At 40.7% G+C, this 27,171-nt stretch overlaps 1 protein-coding gene across 7 annotated transcripts in view; it reads right to left on the bottom strand.

Moving 5' to 3' along the window:
* The window catches only part of LOC142463899 (sperm-specific sodium:proton exchanger-like), a 956,006-nt gene that overhangs the window by 779,990 nt on the left and 148,845 nt on the right, over positions 1–27,171 (bottom strand). For all 7 annotated transcript variants that reach the window (XM_075566732.1, XM_075566736.1, XM_075566735.1 and 4 more), the window contains one exon: positions 3,484–3,649. In XM_075566732.1, the coding sequence (XP_075422847.1) occupies positions 3,484–3,649 (166 nt within the window). The remainder of the gene's footprint in view (positions 1–3,483; positions 3,650–27,171) is intronic.

The following is a 27,171-nucleotide window of genomic DNA, read 5'->3' as shown; positions in this document are numbered from 1 at the left end:
CTGGAAGCTGTGAGTAGCAGAGGGCTGGAAGCTGTGAGTAGCAGAGGGCTGGAAGCTGTGAGTAGCAGAGGGCTGGATGCTGTGAGTAGCAGAGGGCTGGAAGCTGTGAGTAGCAGAGGGCTGGAAGCTGTGAGTAGCAGAGGGCTGGAAGCTGTGAGTAGCAGAGGGCTGGATGCTGTGAGTAGCAGAGGGTTGGAAGCTGTGAGTAGCAGAGGGTTGGAAGCTGTGAGTAGCAGAGGGCTGGAAGCTGTGAGTAGCAGAGGGCTGGAAGCTGTGAGTAGCAGAGGGCTGGAAGCTGTGAGTAGCAGAGGGCTCGTGGGGCTGGAAGCTGTGAGTAGCAGAGGGCTGGATGCTGTGAGTAGCAGAGGGCTGGAAGCTGTGAGTAGCAGAGGGCTGGAAGCTGTGAGTAGCAGAGGGCTCGTGGGGCTGGAAGCTGTGAGTAGCAGTCAGGGACGGTCAGCTGGTGGTGCCGCTACAGCCGCACTGCTGTGGGTCGCAGAGGGGGGGCCAGCACTTCAAGCAACCAACTGAGACAAGGGGGAGAGCGGGCGGGGGGCCGTAGTTCAAGCAGACGGCTACCGCGCTTTTTGTTAAAACGCTGAAAGCTGCACGCCCTCCGTCTGCAGCGCCCCCAAGCAGGTTTTTTTTTTTTTTTTTTTTTAGTACATCGATTCTAAAACGCACCCCTATTTCAGAGATGTGAAATTGGGAAAAAAAGTGCGTCTTAGAATCGAGGAAATACGGTATATATATATATGTATATACACATACATACATACATACATACATACATACATATTACTTTCCGCCTTTGTGCTGATATTTATATCCTGTGTGTCTTTATGATTATATGTGTGCTAACTGATGTTTGTTTCTCCCCTAGACAATCTATTCCTTTATAGTATAATTTCTAGTATTGGATACATATGTATACTTTCCCCTTTTTAGGTGTGTATATATTTGTTGCTATTTTGTATTGTATGCTCTGTTTCGTTAATTGCTTTGCGGCGACCCCCCCCCACTTTTTCACTGCGAGACTATTATACATTAGAGACTATTTATTCTGGACTCGTGCATCTAGTTGTATCACAGTACTCCTGAAGAAGTTTAGTTATGCGACTGAAACGCGTACTGTAGGGTGGTCCCTGAGCCGTGTGAACACTGTGCTGCTGTGTTGTCCTGCTGCCGCCGTGAAGACCGAGGAAGCTGCAATCGGAGGCTCCCATTGGTTAAAGCTGATCTGTGCTGTCACCCGCAGGTCAATCCGGAGGAAGAACTCACAAGGAAACTGCATACCAGTCACCGGCGCTTCAGCTGAGCACGATCAGGGCATCTGCTGGACCCAGAGTGGGCAATCTGCCTGTGTTCTTTTTGGAGCATGTGAGTTTGATGGGCTCTCTGCTCATCTATGTATTTTAAATTAAATTGTGTATCGCTATATACCTCTTTTCGGTTTATGGTCCGGGAGAGTTCCTGCCTAATATCTGCTCATAATCAGAAATCTAGAATTACCTTTTCACCACGTGAGTGGGCACTGACCTTTTGAATAACATTATTTCTGTGTATTACACATTTGAACTACACAATGTTTTCCTTTTTCCTTTATTTTACATGCCTGAGGGGAGTTTGCGCTCTGAAGTGTTTTGTTGTGGCTATCTTAGGGTATTGAGAAACACCCTTCAACAAGCTGCATCTCCTAGGTGGTGATATCAATTTTATATTTATTTAATTACATTTAGGTGGTTTGGGTTTGCGCTTTTTATCTTTGGTTCAGGCCTTTGAGCCTGGGAAGCTGGCCCCTCTCAATCTCGAGCATCAGAGCCTCTCTGACGCTTTGGTGCCTCGGTCCATTCTTTGCAAGGTCGCTAGCCTTTAGGTTGAGTCTCCATTACCGGGCTTGGGGCCAGATCTGGAAGATCTCGGTATCCGAGGAAGTCACGATCCTCCTTTTCTATTTCGATTACAGTTACTACGCCTCAAAACGTTATAAACACCTGTACCAGATCTGCTTTTCCCTCAGGACCCGAGTAATCGATTGCAGACTCCTCTTTAGGAGGGTTATGGAAGATGTGTCTCTCTAAATTTGCAGTTGGTATGTTTCATGCATGCTGCAGGGCATTTCTCTGGATTCGCCCAGAATCGCCTCTACAGTTTGATAGTAATGGAGATGTAAGATGATAACACAAGGTCTGTTTGGGGTGACAGGTCTGGATGATAGAGCTCTATGTATTCTATCAATGAGAATTTTTCCTCCAGACAGGCTGGCAGTACTGTAGTTCTCCCAGGAGCTCAGGGACGTATGTCTCCAAGTCCTCAGGTATTAACTATTCCGGGATATTGCGGATCTGTAGGTTATTTCTGCAAGACCGGTTCTCTGCATCTTCCTATACCCTCCTGGAGCATATTTATTTGAGCCTGCATGCCCTTTACATCCTCATAAGCCTCATTTTGGTACTCTAACATTTCATCAGTTTTCTTCTCCATTGCATTTGTTCTGTCACTGAGGCTTCATATATCTTATTATAGTTCTGCAGTTGACTTTTGCAGCTCCTGTTTAAAGGTACTTTTCATTGCCTGGAGTAGATGCTTAAGATCTGCTCTCATGGCTCCTTTTGTTAACGGAGCCTGGTCCTCCTCATCAGAGCTCTGTTCTGCTGCTGATACAGGCTGCGATTCAGCCTGTGAGGGTCCGCCACTTTGTGGAGTCTGCCTCCTCCTGGTGTTTCTGGGACTTCGGCTTCATGGCTGGGGGATCCAGCCGTCTTCCGACAGCGCTTTGGGGAGTCATCTATAGTTTTTCTTGCTTTTAGGAGGTTCGTTGGGGCACCACGTCCATGGAGCTCCATTACTAGGCGGCCATCTTGGTTGGCATGGCGCATGCACCCCCAGGGCTTTTTATTTTTAACACAATGTGGAGTAAAGGGCCCACAAGAGCCCAGAAAAAAAAGTATGAATGCAATGCAATGTTGAAAAAAATCAGAAAGGCGTATATATACTGTATCAATGTATAGAAAAATGTGTTCAGACCCAGTGCTGTTTTTTGGGAGCCACTTATGCAGACTTTTAGCCTCACTTCTCTTTAGACAGATTTTTTTGGGGCAAATAATTGGCAAAGAGAATGGTGCAAACTGATAGATCTCATTATAATGTGTGCACCTTATAACTCCTCCCCAACTCCTTCTCCTGACACTCCCAAATGTGTAAGCTAGAGGGAACGGGAAGAATCTAAATAATATACATAGGTTCAGGGTGAAAATGCCCCAGCTTTGCTCCAAAATTTCCTTGCCCACAGAACAGAACAAATAAACAATATAATACTGAGATTCTAAAATTATGGAAAAGAGCCTAAAATATTTCAAACTTACTTCACATTATTAAAAATAAGAAAATACATACATTATTGTTCAAATGTGAATGTTTCTAATGGACAGGTTTAAGCTCAAAATAACAATATTTTCACAACATGAAAAAATGGGAACTCACCAATATCTTTTAAGGAGGCTGCAGACAGGATTGGATCAGTAGAGCTAATAATTGCTCCAAGCAATAAACTTTGGTTCCAACTCCAGTTGTAGTTGAACATTTTCATAGATATAAGTGCAGTAAAAGCACAACAAACAAGATATCCAGGAAATACAAGAAGTGCAACCTGCAATAAAATGGTTTTACACTATGAATATTCTGAAACAATTATGCAATATTTCAAGAAATGTATGCATTTAAAAATCAAATTCAACACAACAAATACAAATGTTTTTGTATTTTTTTTGTATGCCAAACAATGTGTGCCGTGTCATGAAAGAGCTTATGCTATTGGGTTTCTCTATTTAAAAGAAATACAAAGCAAACCAAGAAGTGCAACCTGCAATAAAATGGTTTTACACTATGAATATTCTGAAACAATTATGCAATATTTCAAGAAATGTATGCATTTAAAAATCAAATTCAACACCACAAATACAAATGTTTTTGTATTTTTTTTTGTATGCCAAACAATGTGTGCCGTGTCATGAAAGAGCTTATGCTATTGGGTTTCTCTATTTAAAAGAAATACAAAGCAAACCAAGAAGTGCAACCTGCAATAAAATGGTTTTACACTATGAATATTCTGAAACAATTATGCAATATTTCAAGAAATGTATGCATTTAAAAATCAAATTCAACACCACAAATACAAATGTTTTTGTATTTTTTTTTGTATGCCAAACAATGTGTGCCGTGTCATGAAAGAGCTTATGCTAATTGGGTTTCTCTATTTAAAAGAAATATAAAGCAAACCTATACATACAGTATTTGGTATTATTAAAATGAAGGACCAATGAAAACACATTAAAAAGTACATTACAATGAATACGACATAACAAAAAAAGTGACATACAGCACTCACTTAAACAGCAGAAATAATGCAGGGTGCATAGGACTAAAGAGGACCAAATTCCTCTAAATAATAATACATATAAACAAAACTAGCCCAGCACTCACTGTCTGTAGAAAATAGAACAATTGAACGGGATAATGCCAAAAAGTATGATTTAATGTGTGAAGGAAGACCTAATTTCCTCGCCTATGCTTCAGAACTGAGAGGAGCCTTTCCTCTGCCAAGAAAACTGAAGCCTTGTGACTGCATACACAATCTGCACCATTTTGCAGCAGACTTCCCCGGAGAAGCTTTCACGCCCTGCCACTGTTATCTTCGATTTTTGATGAACTTTATCAGGCCTGGAAGACGAACGAAATGAAACGTAACGCATGCCAGGTTTCAAATCCTTTGTCTCAATTTATTACTCATAGGGTAATGATTTTTATACAGAAAAAAAAAAGATATTGGTTAGAGGCGTAACATAGGCGTATCACAGGCGTGACATAGGCGTATACTAGGTGTGTCTTGGGCGTAGCTTTGATTAGAGGCGTGATTTAGGGGCAGGACATATTAGTGGTGTGACTTTAGAGACGTGTCCTTTTCAATACAACCAATGTTCTGAATACATAGCTTATTCATTGTCTGTTATCAAAAGAGACCTTGAGTCTTGCAACTATATTACATTATTTTGCTTCTTGAAAGAGAACCATTCTATTATTTTCTACTAAAATACCAGGAAATTGACATCACAAAAGTATCTAGTAATATCCTGACCAGAAAGAAAGGAAATTCAATTTAGCAGAAACTGCGTGCATTTATGAATTATATTTCAGCAAAAGGCTGACTACAGAATCTTAACTAGTTATGACCAGACAAAATGGACGCTTAACATGAGTGCACATTCTGGGCCTGACATATTGGTCCTAACAATTCCCTCCTTTTTGTTCCCTAATAGAACAAATACCCTTACTACAGTAGGTACGCTTCTCTATGACTATGGCCTTATGGGGACCAATAGTATCATAGACTCTGTTCATGGCCACATATGAATTATTAGTTGCATACATGGCGTGAGATGAAACTGAAGGTTTCCTTGAGACAAATGAAAGCATTGCACACTTAGCACAGTGAAAAATAACAAAAATTGCTGCGATTATACTTATCACTACAATAAAACCATAGAGAATTTTCATACCCAATTTTCTGATCCAACTAGTGAGTCCTGACATCCAATTTAAGCTAAGGCCTGAGGATTCTTTACGCATCCTTGCCTGAATTTCCTGTAACTTATCCATATCTTTATGAATAGCGCCAGACTCATCCTCAATATAGGCACAGCACTTCTGTCCTACAAGTTTACAAACACCTCCTTGTGAGGCTAGCAGATAATCAAGAGCCATTCTATTCTGTAATAATACTGTTCGGATCTGCTCTTGTTCATTAGTCAGACGGATAATAGCATCACTTGTCTGATTAAGAGCATCATTAATATTTACCATAAGATCACTTAATTTAGAATAGAGATCCAGAACACCTAAACTAGGTATAAAAACCCCAGCTGCAATGCGGGTTGGACTAATGGTCCTGGTCAGATCTTTTCGATTTTTCAGCTTCCCTTGGGGTAACATGTCAGATACATAGAAAGTGGGAAGAATGAAACCCAGATAACAAAGGGCAGTGTGATTGCAGGGTACAATCTTAGTGGCCCACATGCCACACAACCAATATATATATATATATATATAGAATCCAATGCACAGCCGGCACACCATATGCAAGTAAATAAGTTTTGGTGCTTATCCCATAAAGCAATATATATATATACAGCTAAACCCCGTTATAACGCGCCTCGCTATACCGCGATTCGGTTATAACGCGGTTTTCCCGTGGCTCCCGGTTTTTTTTGCACACTGCACACACTGCACACACTCACTGCACACACACTGCTCATTGCTCACACTGCACACACACTGCACACACTGCACACACTGACACTGCACACACACTGCTCATTGCTCACACTGCACACACACTGCTCACACTGACACACACACTGCACACTGCTCATTGCTCACACTGCACACACTGCACACACACACTCACACACACTTACACACACTCAGACACTCACACACTCACACACAGCAGGCTAAAATTGATTCATACAATTGATTCATACGAACAGGATATAACAATCAGAGTGCCTCACTGCACTGAAAATTAAGTATTATAGGGAATGTGGTCACAATCTGAAATTGTTTGGCTACCACCTCAAAGTGGGGTTACACAACATGGACAGCCCACACCAGTCATTCAATATGATTGCCACATGGTTTAAATGTCACTCACTACTGTACTTAAGGCAGTTTGTTATTTCCAGCATAAATAGCATCCAACACTTCAGTGGCTTTGAAATCACAACTATTAACTTAAATGCCATTCTCCGGATCAGAAGACATTTGTTAATTGCTGACAATTATAAAAAGCCCAACAGGATACTGCATGATGCAATGACAACATGCCACAGTCACAAGACTGCAAGACGCAATGACAATACACAACCATACATGCACATAGCACTGCATGATTTAACAGCAGAACACACGACACAATAACAGACAAAATGACACATGGCACTGCGTACACAATCACTCCACACTGTTTGAGACAAACACACACAGTGGTTGGCATTACCCGCAGCATTGTGGTGCAGGATGGTGGGAGGCATGGTGCGGACTATAGTTCGGCACACAGGGGGTAGGAGATGATCAACAAGGCTCAGCACAGAGCAGCGGTGCAGGAACAGCGTGTCAGATCCCTGCTCTCGCCAGACACATGGCTCATACAGCTGGTGCAGACCGGAACTGCTTCATGTGCGAAATGTCTGACTTACTAATATTGAGCATGCGCAGTTGCTTTAAAAGTGCACGACATAGCCACTGCATCATGGAGGCCCGCGGTGACAGGGGGAAGCGGGGACCGGAGGGACATCCCCGCTCCCATCTCCTGCCCTGCGGGCTGTCCCGCGGTGACAGGGGGAAGCGGGGACCGGAGGGACATCCCCGCTCCCATCTCCTGTCCCGCGGGATGAATATGCGCTAAAGCGGCGGCCATTTTTTTTTCCGCGACCCCGTTAGTAACGCGGTGGTCTCGGGGTGGACCCCGAGGACCGCGTTATAACGGGGTTTAGCTGTATATATATATACACTACCGACACGCTTTATTACTCTGCGGCCAGATCCGCAAGCCGGGAGATTTCCCGGCTTGCTAGTGGCCGCCCCTCGGCTGCACGCGCGTCCAGGGGCTCCCCGAGGGAGCCCTGGTGTCCCGCGATCGCGGGACAGCGGCAGGGGGTTCCGGGGGACCCGGCGGACCCGGCAGCGGTAGGGAGAGCGCCCCGATCGGAGGGCGCTCTTCCGCTGCTTCGGCGCGCGCCCGTCACTCTCGGGCGCGTGCCAGGCTACTGCTGCGGCCAAGAACGGGCAAATGCTCGAATAAACTTGGCCGCAGCAGTATATCATTAAATATTTCTATAGATTAGAATATGTCACATAATCTAAGGGTCAGCTATTTGTGAGAATTGGTGGGGGCTAATTTCTGCTAAGAGCGACTGCACAAACATTCTTCTTGCACACATCTTTCATACTGCATTTACTCAGAATGGCAAAACGGACCAAGATGGCTGATATGGTCAAAATGGCTGACTTGTGATCCTTTCCTTGTGGTTGACTCACGTCCCTTTGTGACCTCCCACCTTCCTCATATCCAGTCTTCTCAGTCCCCCCATATCCTTAAGAGACAGTCTATTTAAAGAACAGAACAGTTAACCATTTCATAGTCCTGATGGACCAAGATGTCCAAGTTGTGCATAACTGCATTCCTTTCTTTTCCGGCCATTATATCAGCCCAGTTGATTTCTTCTTTGGTCTCTTCTTCTGGGGGACTGGCGACATCATCACCGCAGAGAGGCATAGCGTCCGTGGGGGTTGCAACGCACTTCTGGATCAGAGTTTTGCTGTACTTAATACATAGAGAGCAATGAGTAGGACAAACACACACATACAAAAACATTCGCTAGCTTCGCTCAAAGCAAATCAATCCAACCACCAAGTCCCCATGGTCCCTAAATCCTGGATAAATACACAACATTGCGCTTTAACTAGGGCGCATACATGCCCCTCCTTTTGAGGCTAAAATATAGTCTAGAGCTATTTTATTCTGCGGGGTCATTAATTTAAACTAAACCTATTCTTGGTTAAGTGAGTAAATTTCTGTGGCTGTATGATTTAGGATATCCCTGTAAAACTGTCATACAGTAACCCAACTCCTACATTTGGGAATAAATTCCTTGAAACTTATTCTTCCCATAGACTACTTTTTAGCACTTGTGTATTGGGTGCATCTCTTCTGTTTCTAACTCTACCTGTGAGCAATTAACATAACCGTGTGTTTGACTGATAAAGCATTCTCCCACCGGGATATCATTCTGCAGGGAGATTCTATTAACCTAGAAATCCAAACAAAATAAACAAAGTTAAACAAATAATACCTTATACTATTTTGTCATCCTTATGGGACGCCACGTACACAAACATAATGGAGCATACATTGTAACTGAAAAATAATAAAAACCTGTAAAAATAAAAAGTTCAAAGTTCGTGTGTTGAGGCCTGGACATTTTTGCCTATGACCTTTCTCCCTTGATGATTAGTGGTCAGAGAGTATTGTGTCCATCAAAACACTTATTTGCAGGTGCTATGTCTTTGTCTTTATTAGCTGTTTGTGCTTAGGCTGGCACTATTTTGACGTGCGTGATGTGTATCCATGATGATAAGAATTTTTTTACTGCAATGCTGGTGATGAGTAGTATTTAAATGGCCTTTTCATCTGGGATGATGAGCGTGCTTGCGTACAAAATGCTTGACCATTAACCCGTCTTGCGTAGGTGCACTTTCAGCTTTAACCTGTGCCTAGAAAGACTCAAAAATATATATTAGTTGCATGCAATACTTATTAATTGTTTTATTACCAATAACATGGTCCTTAATTCGTTACTTTGAACTACTGATGGTCATAACTCATCCCATAAGTGTCTCATAGGGAGAGAATTTATACCTAGAAATAAATTATTGTATTAATATGGTTACTACTATTATTAGCATCCGCAATATTAAACAGAGATATTCCCTATTAATGCTCCTCAAATTTTAAACTAAGCAACCAATATGGACTTGACTTTGCTACAATCCAAGTTCCTAAAACTTGGTACCTCAGCCTTTGCCAAACCAATTGCTTCCATAATCAATTCTATCCTGTCTGCAGGCCATATCCCTAAGACCTGGAAAACTGCTAGAGTTGTCCCAATCTTCAAAAAAAAATGGGGACAAAAATACTGTCTCAAACTACAAATCAATCTCTCTTCTACCAATACACACTTACTCTCATTCATACCTAACTGCCATCTGCCATTTTCTCTGATGCAAATGGTGTCAACCTTTTAGTCATTTAATACTAACTAACCTTAAAACTCGCCCCACAAGTCAAGCATCCCAACAAAAAAACAAGAAACACAGCGCACAACGCTCATAGTGCATTAAATGATATCTTTAGTAACCAAAATAAGAAGGTAAGTATTGTGCGTACATAAAACAAAATTTAAACAAGCATTTCAGGGTTATTGTTACCCAAACACCAACGGACGCCTGTGATGGTCTCGTGGCTCTCTCCTTCTCACTCCAATAACCTCGGTGTAGGGCCTGGAAAGTCTCCACTCCAAACGTTGATGTTTTGGCCTCTCGCCTTAAAGAAAGGCTAATGCAGCTTCAGCAGTCCAGAAAAAGACCTCCGCTTATATGCGTTGTGCCCGTCACTGCATAAGTCTCGTATATAACGGAGCAGCGGAGTACACGCGGTTTTTCGTCCTGGTCGAGCACTTCCGGGTCTGTGACGTCACAAGATCGCGAGACTTCGTCGCAAGTCTGCAGGACACCGGATCGGTTCTCTGGGAGTGCTGGGATATAGAGGGTTCGCAAATGTTCTCAATCCAACGCGTTTCGAAACCACAGAGGGTCTCTTCATCAGGGAATAAAGACTAATGAGTCTATTGGCATTTTATATACCCCTCCAGCGTCACTGATTAGTCCCTCAATTAGGGTTTGAGCCAATCGCAACGCAACGGGGAGGAGTCAGAAAGCTCCATGGCAACAGAGAATGCATCCTAACAAAAAAACTAAAATCAACTTTATTTAAACATATAATGACAAACAATTCATAAAAAGATGACTCTAAAATGAAGAAAAAAAGAATTAGTACACACTAATATTTGTAGATGTGTTGGAACATTTAAAGTGATTCAAATAAACACCAACAAAAGTATTTGAAAAGGAAGCACGAGCTAAAAAATCCATAGATACCTTAAAACCATAAATTAGAATTAATAAAATGTTTATTTATAAAGTTTTTTTTAAAAAATTTTTTTTTTTTTTTTTTTTATTTAAAATGTGCCAGCTCAGAATATAGATGTTATTTAAAATGCATAACCTAACTATATCACCAGTGTGAGGTAGTCAGTAAAGGGACCATATATCTATATCCTCATTGAGACCTCCCGGATATAATGTGCCCAATTTATATATCCAGAAGGTCTCTTGAAAGGATAAATCCTTAACCCTATCCCCACCCCTTCTGCTCCTAGGGACGTGTTTGATACCCTTAAAGCGCAGGGACATGGGGTCTTTATTGTGATGTAAGGCATAGTGCTTAGAGAGGCTATGAGTTAACAGACCATTTTTTATATTTCGTATGTGTTCTTGTATACGTGTTTTTAATTGGCGTTTAGTGCGCCCAACATAGAACAAGCCACACGGGCATTCAATTAAGTATACAATATGATCCGAATTACAATTAATAAAATCAGATATTTCAAAAATTTCCTCAGTTTTTGGACACACAAAAGTTTTACTATTAGAATGTAAGTGTTTGCACACTGAACATTTTCCACATTTGAAGTTTCCACAGGGTTTTTTAATATTTAACCATCTTTTTTCTCCCACAGGTATAGTTTTAATATTTATGTCACTAGGGGACAGAGCATTCTTTAGATTTTTTGCTCTTCTATATATGAACCTTGGGAACTTAGAGATATGTGTTCCCAAAATTGGGTCATTTGACAGGATTGACCAGTGCTTTTTTACAATCCTCTCTATATGTGAAGTCATAGAATTATAGTTTGTAATAAAAGCAACATTACATTTTTCCTCACTTACAGTTTGTTTCTTTTGATGTTTAGTTTTTGGAACTAGCATTTGATTCCTATCTATTTTTCTCACCCTATCAAGATCATCAGTTAGTTTTTTAAGGGGATAACCTCTTTCTAGGAATCTTGAGGTTAAGTCACCCGCCTGTTTTTCAAAGTCTGTGTCCAAACTACAGTTTTTTCTCAACCTGTAAAATTGGCCCCCAGGTATGTTTTGAATCCAAGATTTTTTATGGTTACTTGAGGCCATCAGGAGGTTATTTGAATCCACATCCTTGAAATGAGTTTTGCTTATGAGGTTTCCCTCATCAGACACCCTCAAATTTAAATCTAAGAAGTTAATTTCCTTGACACTTTCCACATGGGTAAATGTCAAGTTTCTGTTGTTATTATTTATATACGTCAAAAAAAGGCTTACAGAATGTTGGTCCCCATCCCACAGACATATAATATCGTCTATAAAGCGACGCCAAATAATGATATTTCCTCTAAAGGGATTGTTATTAAGGATGCTATTATGCTCCCATTCTCCCATATATAGGTTTGCGAAACTGGGGGCAAATCTGGTGCCCATCGCAGTTCCGCAAACCTGCAGGAAAAATTCCTCCAGAAACATAAAATAATTATGTTTCAGGATGAAGTGGATGGAATCCAGAATGAAGTTTTTATTTAAATCATGTAATTCAGCATCGCTAGATAGAAAGAAATTAACCGATGCTAGGCCCTGTTGATGTGGTATATTAGTGTATAGGGCCTGCACATCACAAGTTAACCATCTATACGAATCCTTCCACTTTAAATTTTGTATCAAATTGAGCAATGACGTGGAGTCCCTTAGATGGGAAGGGAGTTTTTCGACATAGGGTTGCAAAAAGTGGTCAACATACTGGGACAAATTGGCTGTTAGACTATCTATTCCCGAAATTATCGGTCTGCCTGGGGGATTTATTATTGATTTGTGGGTTTTTGGGAGGTGATAAAATATCGGGATCTTGGGGGAACTTGTAAACAAAAATTCATACTCATAGCCTCTCTAAGCACTATGCCTTACATCACAATAAAGACCCCATGTCCCTGCGCTTTAAGGGTATCAAACACGTCCCTAGGAGCAGAAGGGGTGGGGATAGGGTTAAGGATTTATCCTTTCAAGAGACCTTCTGGATATATAAATTGGGCACATTATATCCGGGAGGTCTCAATGAGGATATAGATATATGGTCCCTTTACTGACTACCTCACACTGGTGATATAGTTAGGTTATGCATTTTAAATAACATCTATATTCTGAGCTGGCACATTTTAAATAAAAAAAAAAAAAAAAAAAAAAAAATTTTTTAAAAAAAACTTTATAAATAAACATTTTATTAATTCTAATTTATGGTTTTAAGGTATCTATGGATTTTTTAGCTCGTGCTTCCTTTTCAAATACTTTTGTTGGTGTTTATTTGAATCACTTTAAATGTTCCAACACATCTACATATATTAGTGTGTACTAATTCTTTTTTTCTTCATTTTAGAGTCATCTTTTTATGAATTGTTTGTCATTATATGTTTAAATAAAGTTGATTTTAGTTTTTTTGTTAGGATGCATTCTCTGTTGCCATGGAGCTTTCTGACTCCTCCCCGTTGCGTTGCGATTGGCTCAAACCCTAATTGAGGGACTAATCAGTGACGCTGGAGGGGTATATAAAATGCCAATAGACTCATTAGTCTTTATTCCCTGATGAAGAGACCCTCTGTGGTTTCGAAACGCGTTGGATTGAGAACATTTGCGAACCCTCTATATCCCAGCACTCCCAGAGAACCGATCCGGTGTCCTGCAGACTTGCGACGAAGTCTCGCGATCTTGTGACGTCACAGACCCGGAAGTGCTCGACCAGGACGAAAAACCGCGTGTACTCCGCTGCTCCGTTATATACGAGACTTATGCAGTGACGGGCACAACGCATATAAGCGGAGGTCTTTTTCTGGACTGCTGAAGCTGCATTAGCCTTTCTTTAAGGCGAGAGGCCAAAACATCAACGTTTGGAGTGGAGACTTTCCAGGCCCTACACCGAGGTTATTGGAGTGAGAAGGAGAGAGCCACGAGACCATCACAGGCGTCCGTTGGTGTTTGGGTAACAATAACCCTGAAATGCTTGTTTAAATTTTGTTTTATGTACGCACAATACTTACCTTCTTATTTTGGTTACTAAAGATATCATTTAATGCACTATGAGCGTTGTGCGCTGTGTTTCTTGTTTTTTTGTGTGCATTTAGGGGGGACCAGAGCCATCCCTGGTGTCACAGCTGCAGACGCTTCATATATTTCATACTATACACAAGGTCACCTATTTAATTGTATCACAATTATCACGTTATTTATACATTGTTGTTGCGCACTTTTCTTTTGTTCACCTTTTTCACTATTCTATTGCTCTTGGTGCTGCACAATTTCATTTCTACCTGTCACCCCTCCTCCAATATGGTGTGGAGTCTAGTAAATTGTAGACAGAAACGTGATGCTAATTTTGACCTATTATTCTCTGATAATCATGTAGTGGTCCCTGAGAGTGAGGATACGAGGGGTTCAGTTGAGAAGCATTTTAAAGTTTTAGAACAATTACTCTTGACCGAAAATAAATTGCATCTTGAAAAAAGAACAATTCAAAAATATGTAGAATGTGATAGGGCCCCTAGGGGCCTACGTATTAAAAAATTACCTACTTTCGGTAAAGATGATGTACATTTCATGAAGGAGTGGAACAGAATTTTGGATGACTGTTCCATGGCCCTCATGAAACTTATTATTTATGAAAGAACCAAGTCATTAAAAATTATTGACAAAGAGGTAACAGATGTTGTTAAATTACTTGAGCCACTTGTAATAGAACATGACTGCTCAGAATTAGAGCATGACCTCCGCATGAAGCTCGAGCATGCGGAGGGGGAAATTTTGAAGAAGAAGCACGAGAAATTTTATAGGGATAAGTCTGATTATGACAATAACAGACAGAGAAATTGGGCAAAAGATGCTGAGAGGGGTAGACCCTCCAAAACTCAATCTCAAAATAGGGAAGGCAGGGATTCTTCCTATTCACAAAATAGAGTCAACAATACACATAGACATCAAAACCCCAATTTCCACCCTGCCAATAGAGGATGGGAGAATCAATATTATGGGGAGAGAAGAGGTCCCCCCAGATTTGATGAACATTTCCCTCCCCCTAGATATGAAGGGCATTTTAGAAATCCCAATTACAAAGGGAGGAATTATATCCCCAATTTTAGATATGGCCAGAAAGAATTTGATACACATAGGGATAATAGGCCCTATACACCTATTGCAAAAACCCAATCTCCAGCCCAACACTCCCCGTCTTCTTTTTTGGACTCAGTCAGAAAAAGACATTTGGATCCAAAGAAGAAGGGGGAATGTGTGGAAACCTCACAAAAATCTCAGGTAGGGGAGAGAAAGAAAAGAACCCTACCAGAAGAGGAACTAGAGGAGGGGCCAGATTTAAAGAAAAGAGGCTACGAGAAAGATGTGTGACATCTCCCTCTCGAGGAATTTTTAATTTATCCTCAGTTATTTTAACCACTGACCAAAAGAAGGTTCTAGACAGGGGTTTGACCTTCTCACGCTCATGCCTACCGAACTCATTCCAATTATACACTGACCTCCAAAAATTCATGCGAAACCTCACATTAAAGAGACACTTTATTAAACTAGATAAGGAAGGTAATGAAGTTCCAAATAAAACAGGAGTGTCTATTGTTCCACCTGAGGTTGCTATAGGTGAGAATTTAGAACTCACACAAGGTTTGAGACACACGCACTTTAAGGGGAAATCCAAATTTTACCCCTCCCACTCTAAAGGTCACCATGTTGAGACTTTTTTCAACATGGTTAATAATGACTTCACTCTAATGAGTAGTAATATGAAGTCGAGTGACATAAAACATAATCTCACTAAAAAAGAAAGTCTAGCATTAAAATTCTTGAAGGAGAATAATAATTTGATAATTAGACAGGCGGATAAGGGAGGTGGTGTCGTTCTACAGAACCGAAAGGACTATGAAGGAGAAGCTTTGCGACTCCTGAATGACACCACTTCATACTCTAGGCTTAAAAAAGACCCAACAGTGGATTTTTTAAATTTACTTAGATCACTGTTGGATCAAGCATTAAACTCTGGTGTCATCACCAAGACTGAGTATGAATTTTTGTTTACAAGTTCCCCCAAGATCCCGATATTTTATCACCTCCCAAAAACCCACAAATCAATAATAAATCCCCCAGGCAGACCGATAATTTCGGGAATAGATAGTCTAACAGCCAATTTGTCCCAGTATGTTGACCACTTTTTGCAACCCTATGTCGAAAAACTCCCTTCCCATCTAAGGGACTCCACGTCATTGCTCAATTTGATACAAAATTTAAAGTGGAAGGATTCGTATAGATGGTTAACTTGTGATGTGCAGGCCCTATACACTAATATACCACATCAACAGGGCCTAGCATCGGTTAATTTCTTTCTATCTAGCGATGCTGAATTACATGATTTAAATAAAAACTTCATTCTGGATTCCATCCACTTCATCCTGAAACATAATTATTTTATGTTTCTGGAGGAATTTTTCCTGCAGGTTTGCGGAACTGCGATGGGCACCAGATTTGCCCCCAGTTTCGCAAACCTATATATGGGAGAATGGGAGCATAATAGCATCCTTAATAACAATCCCTTTAGAGGAAATATCATTATTTGGCGTCGCTTTATAGACGATATTATATATCTGTGGGATGGGGACCAACATTCTGTAAGCCTTTTTTTGAAGTATATAAATAATAACAACAGAAACTTGACATTTACCCATGTGGAAAGTGTCAAGGAAATTAACTTCTTAGATTTAAATTTGAGGGTGTCTGATGAGGGAAACCTCATAAGCAAAACTCATTTCAAGGATGTGGATTCAAATAACCTCCTGATGGCCTCAAGTAACCATAAAAAATCTTGGATTCAAAACATACCTGGGGGCCAATTTTACAGGTTGAGAAAAAACTGTAGTTTGGACACAGACTTTGAAAAACAGGCGGGTGACTTAACCTCAAGATTCCTAGAAAGAGGTTATCCCCTTAAAAAACTAACTGATGATCTTGATAGGGTGAGAAAAATAGATAGGAATCAAATGCTAGTTCCAAAAACTAAACATCAAAAGAAACAAACTGTAAGTGAGGAAAAATGTAATGTTGCTTTTATTACAAACTATAATTCTATGACTTCACATATAGAGAGGATTGTAAAAAAGCACTGGTCAATCCTGTCAAATGACCCAATTTTGGGAACACATATCTCTAAGTTCCCAAGGTTCATATATAGAAGAGCAAAAAATCTAAAGAATGCTCTGTCCCCTAGTGACATAAATATTAAAACTATACCTGTGGGAGAAAAAAGATGGTTAAATATTAAAAAACCCTGTGGAAACTTCAAATGTGGAAAATGTTCAGTGTGCAAACACTTACATTCTAATAGTAAAACTTTTGTGTGTCCAAAAACTGAGGAAATTTTTGAAATATCTGATTTTATTAATTGTAATTCGGATCATATTGTATACTTAATTGAATGCCCGTGTGGCTTGTTCTATGTTGGGCGCACTAAACGCCAATTAAAAACACGTATACAAGAACACATACGAAATATAAAAAATGGTCTGTTAACTCATAGCCTCTCTAAGCACTATGCCTTACATCACAATAAAGACCCCATGTCCCTGCGCTTTAAGGGTATCAAACACGTCCCTAGGAGCAGAAGGGGTGGGGATAGGGTTAAGGATTTATCCTTTCAAGAGACCTTCTGGATATATAAATTGGGCACATTATATCCGGGAGGTCTCAATGAGGATATAGATATATGGTCCCTTTACTGACTACCTCACACTGGTGATATAGTTAGGTTATGCATTTTAAATAACATCTATATTCTGAGCTGGCACATTTTAAATAAAAAAATTTGAATCACTTTAAATGTTCCAACACATCTACAAATATTAGTGTGTACTAATTCTTTTTTTCTTCATTTTAGAGTCATCTTTTTATGAATTGTTTGTCATTATATGTTTAAATAAAGTTGATTTTAGTTTTTTTGTTAGGATGCATTCTCTGTTGCCATGGAGCTTTCTGACTCCTCCCCGTTGCGTTGCGATTGGCTCAAACCCTAATTGAGGGACTAATCAGTGACGCTGGAGGGGTATATAAAATGCCAATAGACTCATTAGTCTTTATTCCCTGATGAAGAGACCCTCTGTGGTTTCGAAACGCGTTGGATTGAGAACATTTGCGAACCCTCTATATCCCAGCACTCCCAGAGAACCGATCCGGTGTCCTGCAGACTTGCGACGAAGTCTCGCGATCTTGTGACGTCACAGACCCGGAAGTGCTCGACCAGGACGAAAAACCGCGTGTACTCCGCTGCTCCGTTATATACGAGACTTATGCAGTGACGGGCACAACGCATATAAGCGGAGGTCTTTTTCTGGACTGCTGAAGCTGCATTAGCCTTTCTTTAAGGCGAGAGGCCAAAACATCAACGTTTGGAGTGGAGACTTTCCAGGCCCTACACCGAGGTTATTGGAGTGAGAAGGAGAGAGCCACGAGACCATCACAGGCGTCCGTTGGTGTTTGGGTAACAATAACCCTGAAATGCTTGTTTAAATTTTGTTTTATGTACGCACAATACTTACCTTCTTATTTTGGTTACTAAAGATATCATTTAATGCACTATGAGCGTTGTGCGCTGTGTTTCTTGTTTTTTTGTGTGCATTTAGGGGGGACCAGAGCCATCCCTGGTGTCACAGCTGCAGACGCTTCATATATTTCATACTATACACAAGGTCACCTATTTAATTGTATCACAATTATCACGTTATTTATACATTGTTGTTGCGCACTTTTCTTTTGTTCACCTTTTTCACTAAAGCATCCCAACAGCCTGCACTCATGGCTATTGTCCCACACCCACAGTCACTCCTGGCTTTCACCTCAAACAGTCCACTGTAACTATTCTGCTAAAAAATGTGAAATGCCTTGTATATAATATATATACCCTGTTCACTTATGTAATTATATATCCCCTGTCCTTTAACTCTATTTCCAAGACATACCCAAAAACAAATAAATGATTACAAAATTATAAATTTGGCAGATATGATATATCCCTCAACATAGGGACGGCTTGCTACCTGCTATGCTGTGACATCTGCAAAGGTATTATTATTTACCAGGGGCCTGTCAGCTCTTGGAGTTAACATTGCTATAATAAATTCTGAACCTACTGTGCATTGTATATCATTTACAACATATCAAGTTCATATCAAATCCCTCTATAGGGATTTCAGAGAGACCTTCAATAACCTATGTACTGTACTGCTGCGGCCGGAGTTTATTCGAGCATTTGCCCGTTCTCGGCCGCAGCAGTAACCTGGCGCGCGCCGGAGGGTGCCGGGCGCGCGCCAAAGCAGCGGAAGAGCGCCCTCCGATCGGGGCGCTCTCCTTACCGCTGCCGGGTCTGCCGGGTACCCCGGAACCCCCTGCCGCCGTCCCGCGATCGCGGGACACCAGGGCTCCCTCGGGGAGCCCTGGACGTGCGTGCAGGGGGCGCTGACACCCGATGACGCGTGACCGCGCATCGGTGACGCGCGGCACGCCGAGGGAGTGGGGCTAGCAAGCCGGGGCATCCCCCGGCTTGCGGAACTAGCCCTGCTATGATAAAGTGTGTCGGTAGTGTATGTATCTCCCCTCTTTTGTTCATATATTATCTATATATGTGAACAAAAATACAAAAATACAAAAAAATTATGAAAACAGGTTGCTTTGATATATAGCCAAATTAAACTGGTAAATAGATTTGTATGTGTAGTGACTATAAAAATATTTACTGCTTGTGTTAAAAGAAGAAAAAGCCTGCAGTAGGTCTTTTTAACAACTGTGGCATTTACAATATAAGAAAAAATCCTGAAATCCTGAACAAAAGATTTCCTTTTAAAATAGACAAATAATTTTGAACTCTTTGCAAAGTGCTGAGCACATGGCCAGCACTAACTTTAAAAGACACTCTGACTTTAAAAAGGAAAAAATAATAATTTTCAAAGCGCTTTTTTTTTTTCTGGGAAAACAGCCAGAAATTTCACAGTACAGATAACAGACAATGGGTTTCACTGTCTAATTCATATTAACTGCTGGATTAATCCTCACGCAGGGGATTGTAACATTAGTTTAATGTTAAATATGAAGCTTTTCACGCTGTCCTAAAACTGCATTTTGTATGGTCTTTCAAAAATTAAATAACGGGAATATTTTAAATTACTTATAAACACCAAGTCTATGCCAACAAGAGCATGCAACATTCTTTCACTCATTCCCCTGAATGCCTTCTGAAAGAAATCTCATATTCCTGCAAACTTCCATCAATACAATTGCTATCCCGTTTTAACTATGCCCTCTTTTAAACTAAACAAAATATCTTCAAACATGCAACAGTTATACCATGACTAAAAAAACAGCAAGCTTGACCCTACCTGTCTTGTATGGCTTCTACACTGCTTATTTAACGGAGACAATTCTTGCTAAAATAACTGACCTCCATGCTGCTAAAGGCAGATATCATCACACTCCGCTCACACCACGGACACCCTCCTTTTGAAGCGCTATGTACATTAATGGCGTTATATACATATATAATACAATATATTAATTCAAACAGTGCTTATGAGCTCTTACAAGCATTTTAAACAAAAACAGCCCCAAATATATCTTAATCCTGTAGAAATAAAATTGAAATGTGTTATCTTACTGCTTTACGGAAAAGAAGACAGTTCTACATTACCTTTTTACTCATGATTAAACTGCTTAAGCACAGCTAGTTAATTTTAATGTGAATGCTTCGCATTCTTTAAACTGTAAGGGAGAGGCTGTGCCCCTCCTTTTATTAAGATAGAAATACCACAAACGAAAAGAAATGTGTCCGGTTTAAAAAGTATCCGCCTGGCCAGGACGAATAAACCTTTCAAACTATAACCAGGGACCGAGCTGAATATACTCCCCTTCCGTTGTGAGGTATTTCTCCCTTATTTGGTGTACACCTTTTTTTAAAACCTTTTAAAATTTAGATTTCATCATGAGCAACTAATATTCATATTTTTTGTACAGATGTTAATCAGCATGACCACACAGTGTCTTTCACACAAGAAATCATTCAGGAAAAAATTCATCAGGGTTACAAACAAGCTTTACATAAAGTAGCAGTGTTTTTTTTTTTTACAGAGACTTTCACTCTGAGCCCCCACGGGCAAAGCAGCACTTCCCTGCTTCTGACTCTGATATGGGCACACTCTCTGCCAATGACCAAAACCACCACAATTAAAACAGACACCATTATTCTGAGCTATTCTCCCTGATTGATTTCTGGGACCAGCATAAGATCTCCGTCTATTCTGCCCTCTGCCTTGTAAATACATTGCCTTATTTTCATGCCGAGAACAACCTTCTGCATATTCGACAAACAGGTAATGACTAGCTGTCTGAGCAACAAATTCCTCAGGAATCAGACGAGATTTACACTCGCATTTAAAAATTGTACATTCCTAGGCTTCCGTCCAGAGTCATTCTTACTCATGCAAGCACCCATTAGTGGCTTAAAGAAAAACAGCTTAATTATGACAAATAATTGCAATATTTATACTTACACAATATACAATGGTCGTTCAGTTAGATCAGAGATAACAGTCCAGTCGTGCACAAAATTTACTGGACTCTAACCAAAATTTTTGTCTAAAGGGACTCTAACCCAATCTTCAGTCACAATTCATAAATTATCTGGACTCTAACCAGCATAATTTAGGTTTTTTTAAATTCCCAGAGGGGGTGAAGCATCATATATAAAAATTTACATATATACTCACCACCTCTGTGAATTTCCCACTTCTAGACACCAAAACTGAAGGAAGACCTAATTTCTTCGCCTATGCTTCAGAACTGAGAGGAGCCTTTCCTCTGCCAAGAAAACTGAAGCCTTGTGACTGGATACACAATCTGCACCATTTTGCAGCAGACTTCCCCGGAGAAGCTTTCACGCCCTGCCACTGTTATCTTCGATTTTTGATGAACTTTATCAGGCCTGGAAGACGAACGAAATGAAACGTAACGCATGCCAGGTTTCAAATCCTTTGTCTCAATTTATTACTCATAGGGTAATGATTTTTATACAGAAAAAAAAAAGATATTGGTTAGAGGCGTAACATAGGCGTATCATAGGCGTGACATAGGCGTATACTAGGTGTGTCTTGGGCGTAGCTTTGATTAGAGGCGTGATTTAGGGGCAGGACATATTAGTGGCGTGACTTTAGAGACGTGTCCTTTTCAATACAAGCAATGTTCTGAATACATAGCTTATTCATTGTCTGTTATCAAAAGAGACCTTGAGTCTTGCAACTATATTACATTATTTTGCTTCTTGAAAGAGAACCATTCTATTATATTCTACTAAAACACCAGGAAATTGACATCACAAAAGTATCTAGTAATATCCTGACCAGAAAGAAAGGAAATGCAATTTAGCAGAAACTGCGTGCATTTATGAATTATATTTCAGCAAAAGGCTGACTACAGAATCTTAATTAGTTATGACCAGACAAAATGGAAGCTTAACATGAGTGCACATTCTGGGCCTGACATATTGGTCCTAACAATTTGTAACACACACAACCAATACCAGAACTGCATGCCCTATATAAAAAAAATGATATAAAGCAATAACCAATCAATAAAAATAGGTAAAATAGAAAAATAAGTAAAATAAGGAGGGGTGAGGGGGTGGGTGATAGGGTAGGTACACAGAGAAAGGGACAGGACAACATACAGGTGTGTACAATAGTGGGGAAGTAGCAGGGGGGGCAACATTTCAGGGAAAACCCCTTCATCAGGCCCGTTCCCCCTCTCTCCAATGGAACAGAGGGGTACTTCCCTGTCCCCCAGACCCACAACAACAGCGTCAAGTCCCAACAAAAGATTAAAACAACCCCAACACAAAGAGTAAATAAAGGCACAAATGAGCAACCAAATAATGTGGTATAGTAGCAAACGAGAAAAACATAAAGGAGCAGGATAAATGATATGAGGCAAGAAATGCAAACCACAGACAATCTGTATGGAACACAGCAGTCCTGCCTGACGAAGGGGGTTTCCCCGAAACATTGCCCCCCTGCTACTTCCCCACTATTGTACCCACCTGTATGTTGTCCTGTCCCTTCCTCTGTGTACCTACCCTATCACCCACCCCCTCCCTCCTCCTTATTTTACTTATTTTTCTATTTTACCTATTTTTATTGATTGGTTATTGCTTTATATCATATAAATATCATCATATTTTATTATTATATCAATATTCATTTTTTTCCTTTCTCACGTGTTGTATTGTTCTATTGTGGACAGTATGTCACATATACACCTTTTCTATGTCTATAGAAGCTACCAAGCAATACTCAGGCTAACTAACAGCCTTCCATTTTTTGGCTGTAATTGTAATATATACTCATTCATTTCTACACAGTACATTACACATAACACACTTTATATAAATACTAATTAAATAGACCTGCATTGACCATTAGGGGCAGGTTTTCTTATGTGAGTCACACTCCTACACTGTCTTCACCCAGCACATTTTTTAATCACATTCTTCATTTAATTTATTTGATATTCATTACTTCTTTTTCCAACGTGTTGTATAGTATGTCACATATATCCACATTTTATATTTATATGCCTATAGAAGCTATTAAGCACAACTCACAATCACACACTTGACTAACCATTATGGACAGGCCGTTATATATTTATGGTTACACATCCCTACAAGCACACAATAAGTGTAAAGACGCCAATAAAACACATGCAACTTAAATTTATTGAGTTTATTATTCTAGTATCAATATTACAATTATGGCCACTTTTGGTCAATAGCCACATGACGAGACTCTGGTAATATACTTCCCCACTCCTCCGTACATCCACATCCTGTGTGTGACCACACAGGCACATTTTGACATCCAAGAGGTTAAATTGTTCATGTATACTATACTCCCTAGGTTCGCCCCACCTCCTGTAGTGGATGCGAACTGATTGGCTCTTATCCCGCCTATTGTGGCATTGGGATAGAACCATTTTACCTTGTCTGAGGGTATAAAACCACCATCGGGGATATCAGATACTTATCCCTCCTCCCCCTGATAAAGCGTGGTGGACACGTGAAACGTGCGTCGGGACGTAGGGCGTCACAGCGGTGACGTCACTCGAGTGGCGACTCAGCAACTAGGATCACGAGCAGGCTTGTATCGATTCAAGCGGCACACATGGCGGCTTAGCGTCTCTAAGATATTTGGGATAAGACAGGTTATATGTGTATTTACCAGTACTACTAGGCTGAACCACTTTCCAGCATTAACCTGTATCAATCGATACAAGCGGTGGACGTTATATGGTATAAGACAATACATACACTGTTATACACTTATTTTTACACTGCAGCGGTTTTGGTGACCATCTGTATACAATATTGCATATTTACCTATCTGTGCCACAGATGTAATACACTGCGACGATATAGATGTGATACATTGACATTCAGGGCATCATTACCCCTTGGAGAAGGCCAATTGAGTACAACAAGCAGACGCTTGTATCTATACACTGCAGTGATTTACGTGATTATATGTTTTTGTCCTATGAACATTTCATTCACAAATGATTCATATCAGTAATCTATGCTACATAAGCTCCTAGCTATATATGTGTATAAGTTCAGATATACCTATACCCCACTATATTTGCTTCCTGATTGGAATATACCATTTTGTCCACGACCCTTAGGTTAAAGAAATTAAGACCAGTTGCGATTTTTGATAGTCAGGATATGGTGATATACGGTATTATACCCATCTAATTTCACTTATCCATATCAGCCACAATAGTATAGGGATTTTTAATAATGTATATGTGTTTTTAATTATCTATGTAGTATTAATAAAATTTTATTATTTTTGATATCCGCGGTGATTCTGGGTAACTTGTCAGACTTGCAGTATTTCACTGCAGGACCATTTGTGTCCACTCTCAATAACATGAATGACATTTGAGTGCTCTATATAAGGGGATTCTTTCTGATCAATCTTTTGATCAACACTGTTACTACTAAGCATTTCAAAGCCCAGGCTTACACACCCTACTTGTCAACAAAAGGTTTAACACCTCTTGGACAAATGTCTCTTTGAAGCTCCATCTGCTTTCTATGCAAATCGATTGTTTATCTAACTGACTTCCTATGACATTGTAACGTTCATGCTTGCCACAAACCGGGACCGGACCGCGGGGCTGAGGTGGGGATGTATATGCACCAACCTTAGGCCACGGAGTGAGGTCCGGAGTGCGGATTCCGTGGTCAGACATAGCCAGATCAGGGTTGTAGAAAGCAGCGTTAACGTTATCCAGGCTGGGGTCAAGGCAGGCGGCACAGGAGCGGTGGTCGAGGATACAGTACAAGTGAAAGTCGGCAACAGGAAGGCAGGTGCGTGGTGCTTCGGTGTAGCAGCTTCAGCGTAGAAACCAGGAACTTGGAGCGGAGCCACTTCAGCAAAGGAAAAGGGCCCCTGTAAGGAGGACAGGGGTAGGACAGCACAAAGGCCTCTGCAAGGGGAATATTCAGCAGGCCACAGAAACTGTTGAAGCTTAGCACTGGGGATCCAGTGCTTCAGCACAGGAACAAAATGGCCAGATAGGCGTGCTTGTAGCAAGCACAATTACATCCAAACAAACTTATGCTTATTATGCTTAGCCGCTTCCTGGGGGGGAAGGGCTAACCCTAAATAGCATGGGCAGCCAATAGGGACAGTGCTGCATAGCAAGCAGCATGAAGGAGACTGCAGTGTGAGTCCAGAACAGGTGATTCTTGATTGCAGCAGCAGGGAGGGGTTGTCTGGAAACTCCACAGCTATGCAAGGATTAGTTCCAGCCAAAACCCAGGAGCGGATTCCTCACGGACATTACTTCAAAAACCTACTTATACATCTTGGTGGATGGGTAAAACCCATTCTCTTTTCCCTTATTCAAAAACATTGTAACCATAATTCATACATTTAACACATTATATTATTTTTCCCCTGAACCCTATTTTAATAAAACAAACCTCCGTCTTATACACATTCACAGGACTGCAGCCAGCAGTTGGCTGCAGAGCTGACACCACGCTTTAACTCAAAATGTAACCCCCTACAACTCTAAACCTCTTATCTTAATAAAACAACCCTCAGTCTTATACCTGACTGCAGTGTGGGGATATACATTAATCCCTTGTGTCCCGTTTTTACCTTTTCCTGCTCTGTGCTGAAGTAGGGCGTCCCAGTGGTGAGTCGCAGGAATATTTTCAGGATGGGAGTTTGACCGGAGCAATGTGCTCTAGTGTATCCCAGAATCTTACCTGATTCCTTTGTACACCCTTGGGGAATCCTGTAACTCCGGCACCCCGATACATAGCAACATTCTGCAACCAGTTTCTCCGTCAAACCCTCCCTGAAACTTACCTCCTGAACATCTCCTGGTCCCAGCACCACTAAAACACAAAAAACGGCAATTGTCTCATATTTTGCACACAGTCACAGTAATGCATACACAATGCCCGGGCCCAAGAGCTGACACTCTAGGACCCCAAAACACGGGTCAGGGGTAGCCACGTGGGCTTGACCTTTATTATAAGCCTGGTTAACCCTTTCCTTGTCACAAAGTGAATTCCAGATAAACACAAAAACACCGTGATCGTAACAATCTTCACGAAAGGAGACAAGTCTTAATGGTAATTACAGATGGTTTTGCCTAGAACAAAATAACTTTGCGAGAATTCTCCTGAACCATCTCCTTACACTTGCTAAAGAGCTACTACTAGAATCTCAGTGTGGGTTTAGATCATTAAGAGGCACAATTGACCTGATCTTCATTGCTCACCAGCTGCAGGAAATGTCAGGAAAAACATAAACCCCTCTACATTACCTTTGACCTTACGAAAGACTAACTCTGTCAAGCCAGAAGTGATGGGGAAATGCGGATGAAGTATGGATGTCCAATGAAATTCTGCACCATTTTCTTCTGCTCTATGATTACATGCAAGCAGTGATTCTAAGTAACAGTTCAATCACAGACTCCTTTGAGGTAAAACACAGGTCACCTGGAAGAAAGGTGGGTGGATAGCACAACTCCTTGGAAAGGAAGGGGTTCAAAAATTCATTTGCTGGTAAAAAAATGATTTATTGCAAAATGAGTAACAGCATCACTGCCAGAAAAATACAGAAACACTCCAACGCGTTTCATGCACTCAAAAAGTACTGCCATATTCTCCGTGCTGGGATATATATGCAGAGTGAGCCGCCAGATGTTTCAATATGCCGCCCTGAGATCTAATACACCTGAGTAGGAATCACTTTAGATGGAAATTATTGAAGTAATAATCCCCGAAGAACAGGGCATTACTGGCCAATA

This window comes from Ascaphus truei, chromosome 12 (genome assembly GCF_040206685.1).
Source record: "Ascaphus truei isolate aAscTru1 chromosome 12, aAscTru1.hap1, whole genome shotgun sequence".
NCBI classification, from domain to species: Eukaryota; Metazoa; Chordata; class Amphibia; order Anura; family Ascaphidae; genus Ascaphus; species Ascaphus truei.
The sequence above is the reverse complement of the archived record's forward strand: the minus strand, read 5'-3'. Positions and strand labels throughout refer to the sequence as shown.